Source organism: Pleurodeles waltl, chromosome 12 (assembly GCF_031143425.1).
Source record: "Pleurodeles waltl isolate 20211129_DDA chromosome 12, aPleWal1.hap1.20221129, whole genome shotgun sequence".
Classification (NCBI taxonomy): Eukaryota; Metazoa; Chordata; class Amphibia; order Caudata; family Salamandridae; genus Pleurodeles; species Pleurodeles waltl.
This window is the reverse complement of record NC_090451.1, coordinates 680,834,265-680,847,118: the sequence shown is the minus strand read 5'-3', so window position 1 is coordinate 680,847,118 and position 12,854 is coordinate 680,834,265. Positions and strand designations below refer to the sequence as shown.

The window sequence follows — 12,854 nt, the reverse complement described above, 5'->3', positions numbered from 1 at the left end:
TAACAAGTATTTCCAGAAACAATCCTTTTATATGGTCTCCTTCAGCACAGGATAATTTGATCATTCGGCTCTAAGCATGATCTTCTTGTTCTGGGCAAACTGGCTTTGCAACAAACTAAACTGGCAAATGCCAGTTCTATGCAAGTTGGCATCCACATCCAGTATCTTGGTGGAATGCCTTTCGACAGATGCTCCAGGATCTATATCTACCTTTTTCCTCAATACCTTTAATACCAAATATTCTCACCAAGAGGAAAGCAAAGCAGTGTTCTCTTGTCCTGATAGCCCCCAGGTGGATAGTTCAGCATTGGTTCACTGAGCTTCTCCTGCTATCAGAATACAACCACATTCACCTACCAACACTCTGTAAACCTTTGATGATAAACTAAGGCCAGGTCCTTGATCCTGGCATGACTTCTCTCCTCTTAGGCGCACAGCTCCTAAATTCCATCAATCCAAAGATCTCAATATTCCTCAGAACTGCAGGTGTATTCTCTCCAAGTCAAGGAGGACACCACAATAAGGACACGTAAACATTAATGGGAAAGTTTCTGCCGCTGGCACCAGAAAATCAAACCAACATCCTCTACTAGCATAATCTGGCAAATAACTATCTTATCTCCTATCACTGGCTCAGTCACAGTTGGTACATGCGTTCCTTAAGGTACAGCTTACAGCAGTATCAAGATATGGCTGTTCATCACATTTTTACTTTCTACTCTTGCAGAATCATCAAAGAATTCATAAAAGATTTATTCAGTGTTTTCCTACAGAAAGGGCTGCTTCCTCAGACTGGCACCTGAACATAGCACACCTCATATTTCTCGCATGGAAGGTCGTCTTGTTACTGGTGCTCACCTCAAAAACTAGGGTAGAGAAGATGCAGACTTTCTCAACACAAGAGCCTTCTTGCGTCTCACAGGCAATTTAGTTCTTCTCTGAACCAATCCACAGATTTATTCCCAAGGTTCCTTCAGATTTTGCCTCAATGAGCCTATAATATTTTGGACCTTTCTCCTGAATTCAGCATCACCAGCTGAGAGGTCTATTCATACTCTAGGTATTAAATGATATCTAAAATTTCTACTTACATCACACTAAACAACTCAGCTGCAGTCCTGTTCTGCCACCCAGACTAGCAATCCCCTCACATATAAAAATAGGGTGCATTCAACTGGGGCAGTTCCACTTCAACTACTTTGTTTGCGTACGTACTTCTGGTGAAGATGTGTCATGAAGCGACTTGGAAAAGTGTGCATATTATTCATGCAGCATTATTACCTGGACTCGACTCAACGCAATCATACAGCGGTCGGATTGATTTTATTACACCACTTAATTCATTAAGTGGAGCCTCTTTTGGTTCCATGTGTTTATGTATTCATGCAGATTTTAATGTAGGATGTGTATATATATATATATATATATATATATAAAATATTGCATATGAATGTTATGTATATATTTTCTGCCCACCATCCACTATTTGCGCTAATACTATAAGAAATACAAATACAGTAACTACTTGCTATTCTGATTCAAGCATGTGATTCTATGAAAGATCCAATACTGGAGAAGAAAATAAGTTACTTACCTGTAACTGCAGTTCTCCAGTATTGGTGTCTTTCATAGATTTACGTGCGACCCACCCTCCTCCCCGGAGAGGCTCCCCTTATAGCTCGGGATTATCTATTCCCCTTGTGCTTGAAAATCTGAGGGACTCTGCCTCTGTTGGGAGTGTTCTAGAGGGTGCTGTCGCCTGATTGGTTATTGTTCAAGTTTGGTCCTTTTTTGAAAGAGGACATGGATAAGCTAATAAACTGTCCTTTTCACTGCCATTATAGCCAGGTTACCGGGGACTCCAATCTCGACGAGGGGGAATGATTCAAGCATGTGAATCTATGAAAGATTCCAACACTGGAGAACTGCAGTTACATGTAAGTAACATATTTTCTTCCTGCTTTATTCTAATGGTGTGTACAGTTCTCTAATCTGATTCAAACATCTGGATATATGAAACAGTCAATGCAGGAGAATAAATTAGTTTCTTACTGTAACTCAATTTCTCCAGGTATCTTTCATATATTTACAGACAACCTTCTCTCCTCCCTGGCCAGAATCTCACTTCTATCACATGTACTCCTCAGACTTGTGCTATGAAATCTGTGCTGTGATGGCATCACAGGGAGTAGGAGAGCTCAACTCTTCTCTCGTAGGGGATTTCCATGTATAGTCATAAGCACTGAATAGTTCCGCGTGCCTGCGGGGACCCCGGAGCACTGGTGTGAAGTATAATTCTTAAGTGCAAATACCAACCCTTTGAAAAAAGGTCTGTCAAAAAACACTTAAGAATAACACTGTGCAGCCTATGTGAACAGCTACACAGGCCAAATTGTTGAAAAGAAAAATCAATATTAGTGTAAATTCAAGTTCAAACACCTATTTATTCTTGAAACGTAATAACAAGTACATTCTCATACTTTATTTACACCTCTGATGAGAATAAAACAATGCAGGGCAGTGTAGCCCATAGGCTGCCATTATACAGAATGTAAATAGAGCTGTGCCTTTAAGAAAGTAAAGTCTTCCTGTATCCCATCATGCACAGCAAAAGGCAGTTGCCTCAGTTCTTTTTTCCGGCTCCTTCTGACAGGACCCTGAAGCATTGAGCTCTACCTCACAAAGCTTTTTGTGACAGAAATTCATTTAAAATCTTTAGAATTTCAATTTCACTCAACGTTTTTAACATTGACTGATCATTTCCTACTATTTTCTGTTAAATTCTGACAGAATTTTGAGTTTTTTTCTAGTTTAGAAATGCCTTCACTTTTTGACAAATGTCCTTCTTGTGGCAGAAAAAAGGCTAAAACAGATCCACATAGGGTCTGCATAATTTGTCTTCCATCCAGCCACAAACCGGAGTCGTGTGACATCTGTAAAACCTTCTCCAGAAGAACTCTTCGTGATAGGGAGAAAATCTGACTTCAGGCGAGAGAGGACAGGAGTAAAAGTGGCCATTCCACCACAGAGCGAGGAGAAGGTCAGGCTTCTACCAGGGCTCAACCTGTTTCCTCTATAACTCCTACCAGACCTGCTGAAAAACGGCACAGGTCTCCGACGACGTCGAGGGCGTCGACGTCGAGACAAGGAACGGCGCCAACATGTTCGCCGTCGAGGAGTGGTTCGCCGGCGAGGAAAAGACATTGTTCGCCGTCGACAACCATTTCGCCGCTGAGACGGCGTGGACACCCGACGACGAAAGGATCTGGGTCTCCGTCGACACGGCGAGGACGTTCCACGTCGAGGAGATCCGAGTCAGACTCGCCGTCGACACGGCGAGGGTGATCGACGTCGAGAGAGAGTGCTCGCCGTCAGAGACGTTCGCTGTCACCACAACGACGTCGAGGGTCGTCGTCGAGAGGTTCTCAACGGCGAGAGGAATCGACGTCCAGAGGCACTCGCCGTCACCGCACTTTGACGTCGAGGAGTGTGTCGACGTCGAGACGACAATCAAAGAGGCCTAGAAGGGTTTATACAACGTCGGAATCCTCGGCCTCACTTATCCTGCTTCCAGCATCTCCACAGCTCTCGCCTCGGCAGTCGCCGTTGCCGCAGACACCGGTAACACCTACGGCTCCTCTTCCGGCTCCTCCTTCAGAGTCTGTTCCGAGGACTCCAACGCGATCTGTAAGGCGTTCTGGACGTTCATATTCCTCTCGGCACCATCGTCATGAATCACGACAGAGATCTCAGCATTCACATCATAGACATTCTTCTTCGCCTACACGGGACTACTCTCCAACCCTATCGGACTCACCGTCCCCGAGAGTGTCCCCCATAGATGATGTGAATACATTCCAGGAGGTCTTGGTGCGAGGGGCAACCAAACTGAATATCCCGCTGGCGGTGCCGGCCCCATCGACGTCAGTAATCTTCGAGACCTTGCATCACAGGACATCTTCGAGACCTTTGCTTCCACTGGTTCCGGGTCTTATTGAGCCGGCAATGGACATTTTTCTTACACCGGCTGCAACAAAGTCTGCTCCCTCCAGACTTATTAAAAAAATACCTTCCACCAGAACAAGATCCTCTATTCTTGAGGTCGGACCCAGCACCCGACTCGGTGGTTATAGTGGCAGCAAAGAAATTGCATGCTACATCACCGTCTTCCTCTTCACCTCCAGATAAAGAGAGCAGAAAGATTGATGCTGCAGGAAGAAAAGTATGCTCTACTGCATACATCACCATGAAAGCAGCCAGTTCCACTGCTTTATTAGGGAGATACGATTGAGCCCTCTGGGAATCTGTACTGCAGTTTGCGGAGCATCTTCCTAAGGACAAAAGGGAAGATTTCCTGGAGGTCGTGGGCGAGGGAGGTATGGTTTCTAACCAAGTTATAAGTGCTGCGGCGGATTCTTCGATACTATCCGCACATAGCTATGCTCACGGAATAGCGCTCAGGAGACATGCATGGCTGCGACTTACATCTCTTAAACCTGAAGCACAGCAGAGAATACAAAATTTACCTTTCTCAGGGTCCACTTTGTTCGGCTCTCATGCCAATGACGAGATGGCCAGAATGAAGTCTGAGCTGGATACCCTGAAAGCGGTAGGCATGGAACGACCGAAAGAACAGCGAAAGGTATTCCGCCCATATCAACGAAGACTGTTCACCCACAGGTATCAGACTCCACCTTGGATGTCTTCACGCCCCCAGCAACAGCAACAGCAGCAGCATCATAGGGGTTTCTCCACACAACGAAGGTCGACAAGGGGTCGTTCAACACCTCAAACTCAGACAAATCGACAGGCTCCCGCGTCTAAGCCCTGAATCTTCGCTTCCCCCTCCTCCGTTATCCACTCCGGTAGGGGGAAGTATCTCAAATCATCTGGACGAGTGGCTACGCATCACATCAGACGCCTGGGTATTGAATATTGTGAGACATGGTTACGTTCTCAGATTCACCAGTCCTCCACCATCTGTTCCACCCAAAACAACCAGCCGACACCTCGAAGCTCTTCAATTAGAAGTCACCATTCTATTACAAAAAAGAGCCATAGAACCCGTCCCGATCAGCCAGCAAGGGAAGGGGATTTATTCGAGGTATTTCCTTGTGCCCAAAAAAGACAAGCAAGAGTTTCGTCCCATTTTAGATCTAAGGACAGCAAACAAGTGGATTCGCAAAGAGAAATTCAGGATGCTATCCTTGCACCAAATTTACCCACATCTTCGTCAGGGCGACTGGCTCTGTGCAATAGACCTTTGCGACGCTTACTTTCATATTCCGGTGACCAAGAAACATCGAAAATTCCTAAGGTTCACCGTCGGAAAACGTCATTACCAATTTGCGGTTCTGCCCTTTGGCCTCAAATCAACGCCGAGGACTTTTTCCAAATGCATGGCGGTGGTAGCCGCCCCCTTGAGGAAACATCGAATATTTGTCTACCCCTATCTAGACGATTGGCTCATAAAGGCCTCCAGTTATCTAGAGGCGCAACAACATTTCAAATGGACTCTACAGCTGTTGCAGAAGCTCGGTCTTCAAGTAAATCTCCTGAAATCCACAGCAACACCTGTTCAGAGGTTGCATTACTTAGGGGCCATTATAGATACCAATCTAGGAAAGGTGTTTCCTTCGGAGGAACGACGATTATCGATTCTCCAAAAGTGCAAACAACTGCAAGAGACTCCACAGACCACTGCAAGAGTAATAGCTTCTCTACTGGGCTCAATGGCGTCTTGTATCCATCTCGTTCCCAATGCTCGCCTCCATATGAGACCATTACAGGAAAACCTGGAGGATCAATGGAGTCAACTAATGGACGAATGGGAGAGCAAAGTCCTCCTTTCTCCCCACGCCCTACAGTCCCACAAGTGGTGGTGTCTACCCGACAATCTCTTGGTGGGGATTCCGTTCCAACAACAGCCTCCAGCTCAAACCATCGTAACAGATGCGTCACTGCTCGGATGGGGAGCGCACATGGAACATCTTCGAGTCCAAGGCAAGTGGTCACAGAGAGAGAGTCTCTATCATATCAACCTGCTGGAGCTTCGCACAGTCCACCTTGCGCTCAAAGCTTTCCTTCCCTCTCTGAGAGCGGAAACTCTCCTTCTCCAGACGGACAACGTGGCCACTATGTACTAAGTAAACAAACAAGGAGGCACCAGGTCCAGGATTTTATCCAGAGAGGCTCAGACAATCTGGCATTGGCTTCTAGCCAGGAACATGTCGCTAGTAGCAACTCACCTGCCTGGCATCCAGAATGTTCAAGCGGATGCTCTCAGCCGCGTAATGGACGAGAACCACGAGTGGGTTCTACACGACGACGTCGTTCATTCCATTTTCGCACTATGGGATACCCCCTCTATAGACCTATTCGCAACCCCAGAAAACAAAAAATGCCAAAACTTCGCCTCCAGATATTACCATCCAGGGACACTGGGGAATGCCCTGTAGATAAGCTGGTCAGGAGCATTTCTTTACGCCTTTCCACCGCTTCTCCTGATTCCGGCGGTCCTCCAGAAGTTATCCAATGCTCAGTCCAAAATGATCCTGATTGCTCCGGAATGGCCACACCAATGGTGGTTCCCAGACCTTCTTCACCGGTCACTCAAACCACACATCAGGCTCCCTTATCGTCTGGACCTGCTCACAAAGTTCAGAGGGCAGATATCCCATCCCAACCTCTCATCGTTGAGTTTGGCAGCATGGCTCCTGAACTAGTGCAATATGGACACTTGAACTTACCTCAGGATTGTATGGAAATCCTGAAAGAAGCAAAGCGCCCTTCCACACGATCGACTTATGCAAGCAAGTGGAAGAGATTCTGCGTGTGGTGTTTAGACAACAACATTGACCCGATATCCTGCGGAGAGGAGTCTATTCTGCCATACTTGGTAAGTTTGGCAAAATCGGGCTTACAATTGTCATCAATAAAGGTACATTTGGCGGCTCTAACAGCATACAGAAAGAGCCCCTCACAAACTTCCTTTTTTCGAATCCCAATTATTAAGGACTTCCTGGAGGGTTTAAAAAAGGGTTTTCCTCCCATTAGAAGACCATCTCCTCCATGGGAACTGAATGTTGTCCTATTGCGTCTGATGCTACCTCCATTCGAGCCAATACATAAGGCATCACTTCAACATCTCACATGGAAAACTGCCTTTCTGGTGGCAATCACTTCAGCGCGTAGGGTCAGCGAAATCCAGGCCCTTTGCGCTCAAGAACCCTACACGGTTTTTCATTCTGCGAAAGTGGTAATGAGGACTCATCCAAAATTTTTATCGAAAGTCGTCTCCGATTTTCATGTGAACCAAACCATTTCATTACCAACTTTCTTTCAAAATCCAGCTACTCCTGCTGAGAGAACTCTGCACTCTCTGGATGTAAAGAGGGTTTTTAAATTTTACTTGGACAGGACAAAATGCTTACGTAAATCACAACAGCTTTTTGTTAACTATGGCCCAGTTAGAACAGGGTTGGGCACGTCTAAGCAATCATTATCCAGGTGGATTGTTTCATGTATAATGTTATGTTATCAGTTAGCGAACAAGTACCTCGGTGGTAGGCCAAAAGCCCACTCTACTAGAGGGAAGGCAGCTACTACAGCCTTGATGAAAAATATCCCTTTGGTAGAAATATGCAAGGCTGCCACTTGGAAGTCGGTCCATACCTTTACTCAGCATTACTGACTTGATACAGACGCTAGGGCAGATGCGCAGGTTGGACAGGCCTTGCTTAAGAACTTATTTGCATAACTTTTGTGTTTTGGCAGTATTCTTCTGTCTACTCCACTGCAGTTATGGGGATGGGCTTGCTAGTCTATTCAGTGCTTATGACTATACATGGAAATCCCCTACGAGAGAAGGAATGGTTTCTTACCTGTAACTCCAGTTCTCTCGTAGGGGTATTTCCATGATAGTCATAAGCAACCCTCCCTCCTCCCCGGTGGAGTTCACATAGAAAAGGTTGCCATAAATATTGTTGATGTTGGTACTCCAACAAAGGTTGTTCCAGGTTAAAAGCCTTCAAAAAGAACTGAGGCAACTGCCTTTTGCTGTGCATGATGGGATACAGGAAGACTTTACTTTCTTAAAGGCACCGCTCTATTTACATTCTGTATAATGGCAGCCTATGAGCTACACTGCCCTGCATTGTTTTATTCTCATCAGAGGTGTAAATAAAGTATGAGAATGTACTTGTTATTACATTTCTAGAATAAATAGGTGTTTGAACTTGAATTTACACTAATATTGATTTTTCTTTTCAACAATTTGGCCTGTATAGCTGTTCACATAGGCTGCACAGTGTTATTCTTAAGTGTTTTTTGACAGACCTTTTTTCAAAGGGTTGGTATTTGCACTTAAGAATATACTTCACACCAGTGCTCCGGGGTCCCCGCAGGCGCGCGGAACTATTCAGTGCTTATGACTATCATGGAAATACCCCTACGAGAGAACTGGAGTTACAGGTAAGAAAACATTCCTTCTCACTTATTAGCTGAAATTTGGGTTGTTTCAAATGAGACGGGTGTACTGCTAAACAAAGATTCTCTTTGAGACCTGTGGCCACTTTAACATTGTTTACTGCTGTTTTAAGAGAACATTAGTTATAAGTAACTCATATCATATTGTTAGTGTTAGTCTGTTGTTGATTATATTCAAGAAATATGTTTGTAATTTTTTACAAGGGTATTCTGTCACTGTGTCAAACTCTGCAGGTTGATAAACAAACGTAGTATAATATATGTTGCTTCTTCAGATTTCTTTCCTTCGTTATGAAAGAGAAACTGCAGCAAGTGCTGCATTTCATCAAAGGTTACGTCCAATGCAATAAAACCATTCCTATATACTGTTTGTGTTGCCATTCAGTACCTATCTCCTCACTCCCTCCTATAATACTCTCTTTATTCAAGGTGTCAAATGTTGATGAGAGGACCAGTCCCACGGTCCCACCTTTACCTCCACTACTTTGCGAGAAAGGAGAGGGAGAGCCACCGGAGAAGCCTCCAGAAGCTGAAGTACCACAGTCATTGGCAGAGAAAGAACAAGATAGAGAACCCTCATTTAAAGATGAGAAAACAGGTATCAGCAAACTGCAGAGGAGACAGTATTGAGATTCTCATGGTTATATAAGACAGACTAAGTTGTGAAGTTATTAGCAAGAGAATTGATCTTTATGTCAGGTACTTTTGCTCTTTTAACTTTTAGCATCAGTCGTCGGATTGGCAACTCCTGGAGAGTTTGAGAAGCCTGAAGTGGAAAAGGCTGACGAGAAACCATCCGAGAATGAAGAGATGAGAGAAAGACTTGAAGGTAAAACCTTGGATGTGAGGAAAGGTAACTGAGCACCCATCTTCCATGTCTCACGTTTGCCTCTTTCTTGTGTTCTTCTGTTATGCCTTCACTGTCTTTTCATTGCTATTCAACCAACACTCCTGATAAAAGTCACTGTAAAACAAAAGTGCAATGCATGTCATTTTCTAGTTGTGTCTGCTTTGGTAGAATAGCTCGGAGCCATGCATCCCACAATAATAATTATTTTAGTAAGTGTACCACTTTTTCCCTACAACAGTATCTTTTTCTCCCAGCTGTCACTGAGCACATGCTGCCAGCAAGTGTAATGTTGCATCCTTTGGCTTTTTTACTACATTTGCTTTTGGAAAATTGACCTAGGAAAACATGGTAACTATACTTTTAAAACAGTGCACTGTGAAGATAGTTGGCTGCCAACTTGTCATGATTCTACAAGTTTTGGGTAATGCCAGGCAGCGACTCTTGCAAACATTACCCCTGTTATATTTTCAAGCTGAAAACAATACTCATGAGAGCCCAGGGCAAAGTATAGTATTGACAGAAGAACCATGATTTCCGCCATATTGCCTTTAGGTTAGGGAGAGAGAATTAAATGTATTCTCTTCAACCCTCTCCACAGCCTATTGCTTTCGAAGTCTTCATCTATTCTGTCTCTCCAGGGGCACTTTAAAATAGTGGCATTTCTTTCCCTGCCTTTGGTTACTCACTGAAGGCTCAGCTCCGAATACTGCTACTTGGTATACAATGTGAGTTACTATGCCTATCTTAGAGTAGTGGGTCTAAATTGTTAAGCACATTACTCACTCGCTTAGTGCAGTTGTTTACATATCTATTTATCTATCTATCTTTATGTCTATCTTTCTTTCTATCTATCTGTTGATCTAGATGGATATATGTATATGTATATATGTGTGTGTGTGTTTATACACAGGCGCACACACGTACACACACACACACTGAGCACTTATTCTCTGTATTGCTTTTATTTTGCTTAATATTTGCCATTTTTATCATTTCTTTTATGCACACAATTTGTTGATTGGTGACATCCGTCAGTGAAAATGTGCTGTGTCTGTCATTGCCTTAGATTGATTTGTAGGCATTGCAACCTCAAAGTCCAGGATATTTTTTAGTGTATTCACTGTGTTAAATCCTTCTGTCACTCTTCTTCTTTGTAGTGTTTTTAAGGTATACTTTACGTGCACCAAACCCTCATGTCTAATATATGTTTCATTATCATTCCTCTTGTGGTTCTCAAATGACCAGTTTTATTCCTGTTTTTACTGCTACACCCTGCCTCAGTAGGTGAAGATCTTAAAGTTGAGAAGGAATTTGCCAAGGATTCTTCCAGAGTGGGTAGCCTGAAAGAGGAGAGCAAGGTGATTAATGGAAAAAAGGACGACAGTAAGCTGGAGAGGCCTCGCTTCATGTTCAACATTGCAGACGGCGGGTTCACAGGTAAAAGATCTCCCAACCACCTCTGCCCCACTCTGATTTGACATATAGCTATAGCTAATCTCTGTAATGGTCAGTCACATACAAGCTTTCTGTGTAGCTATGTAAACAGATATTGCTTACCAGTCAGATCCATTCTATTCCTTTCCCAGTCTTCTTTTGAGCAACCACAAATAGCCCCTAATTTCACTTTTATATATTGAGTTTTTTTACAGCATGGACCAGACTCTCACATCAGAACTCAAGTGCAGTTTAGCTGAAGAAACATAGGAATTCCATTGACAATAAGAAGAGATGAATTGTTCTGCTCATGTGGGATCTCGGAAATATCTATCTTTCTATTTATCTATCGATCGATCTATCTATCTATCTATCTATCTATCTATCTATCTATCTATCTATCTATCTATCAATCTATTTATCTATCTACCTATTTATCTGTCTGTCTACATATTATCCATCTCTCTCACTCTCTCTCTCTCTTTCTCTCTCTCTCTCTCTCTCTCTCTCTCTCTATATATATATATATTTATATATATATATGATTTTATATATGTATAGATGTACACTCAGTGAAAAAACTACGGTTAAAGTGGAGTTATATGTGAAGAAGGTTGTAAAATTTAACTTACATAAAAACCCTTAGAAATTCACTGAAGACCACTAATATGTAAACACCAAAAACATCACTGAAACTTGTGAGTTAAAAATGAGTTTTACATAAATGATATACGTATAACTCGCACCACCATAGATTTCATACGTCATCTGTGAAATAATATGTGAGGTCATAAGCAGTGCAGAGGTGGATGAATATTTTTTTTTAATTTTGTGAAGGTTTGTGAAACAGCTCCAAAGTTATCAGATAAAGAAAAAAAAGTCTTCCTATAGAAACTCTGATGTATGTATGACTACCTGCCACGGTGAGATATATTTGTATGTATACGTTTTTACAGTTGCAGGTAAGCATTGTTGCATGGATTCAGAGGTTTCTTCTTCTGATCACTACTTCAGACCTACTACCTTGGAGGTGGTATTGCTAACGATCTTTCTGGTGGATACTCTAACTGCAGATTCCTCATTGGTCCCAACTGTAGGAAGTTGGCTCTGTATATACTATCTCAAAGTGAGAGATAGTGTGCACAGACTCCAAGGGTTCCCCTTTGAGGTTGATAGTGGCAAAATTAGATAATACTAATGCTCTATTTTGTGGTAGTGTGGTCGAGCAGTAGTCTTATCAGAGGGTAGTGTTAAGCATTTGTTGTACACACACAGGCGATAAATGAGAACACACACTCAAAGACTTAACTCCAGGCCAATAGGTTTTTATATAGAAAAATATTATTTTTTCAATTTATTTTAGAACCACAAGATTCAGAATTTAGGTAAGTACATAAATTGTAAGGTACTTCACACAGGTAAGTATAGAACTTTGATTTAAAACAGTATTACTCACAGTTTTGGTTAAAATGGCAATAAGCTATTTTAAAAGAAGACACTGCAAAAATCGACAGTTCCTGGGGGAGATATGTAATGGTTAGTTTCTCAGGTAAGTAAAGCACTTATAAGTTCAGTCTCCTGGGCATTGGCAGACCACTGCTGGGGGTTCAAGTCAACCCCAGACACCCAGCACCAGCAACTCAGGGCCGGTCACGTGCAGAGCTCAAAATAGGGCCCAAATAACATAGGCGCTTATGGAGAACAGGGGTGCTCCGGTCCTAGTCTGCTAGCAGGTACATACCTGTGTCTTCAGGGATCTGACCAGGGGGGTTTAGTAGAGCACTGGGGGAGTCCCAAACAGGCACACAAAATACACCCTCAGCGGCACAGGGGCGGCCGGGTGCAGTGGGTGAACAAGGCGTTGAGTTGTAGATAGGAATCAATGGAGGGACCCGGGGCTCACTCTGGTGATGCAGGCCGTGCTCAGGGGGGCTTCTTGGGCCATCCACAAACTGGGCTAGGATGAGGGCCGCCTGCTGGTCACTCCTGCACCAATGGTTGGTTCCTCTCGGTCCTGGGGGCTGCGGGTGCAGTTCTTTGTCCAGGCGTCGGGTTCCTTTGTTACCGTGCAGTCGCCGTCAGG

The 12,854-nt window shown here is 43.6% G+C and overlaps 1 protein-coding gene across 10 annotated transcripts in view; it reads left to right on the top strand.

Moving 5' to 3' along the window:
* CHD3 (chromodomain helicase DNA binding protein 3) overlaps positions 1-12,854 on the top strand; it is a 1,503,198-nt gene that overhangs the window by 1,240,542 nt on the left and 249,802 nt on the right. For 4 of the 10 annotated variants that reach the window (XM_069218665.1, XM_069218660.1, XM_069218666.1 and 1 more), the window contains 3 exons: positions 8,917-9,085; positions 9,212-9,340; positions 10,619-10,774. In XM_069218665.1, coding sequence (XP_069074766.1) covers positions 8,917-9,085; positions 9,212-9,340; positions 10,619-10,774 — 454 coding nt within the window. The remainder of the gene's footprint in view (positions 1-8,916; positions 9,086-9,211; positions 9,341-10,618; positions 10,775-12,854) is intronic. The other 6 variants (XM_069218663.1, XM_069218661.1, XM_069218664.1 and 3 more) reach the window with 3 other exon arrangements.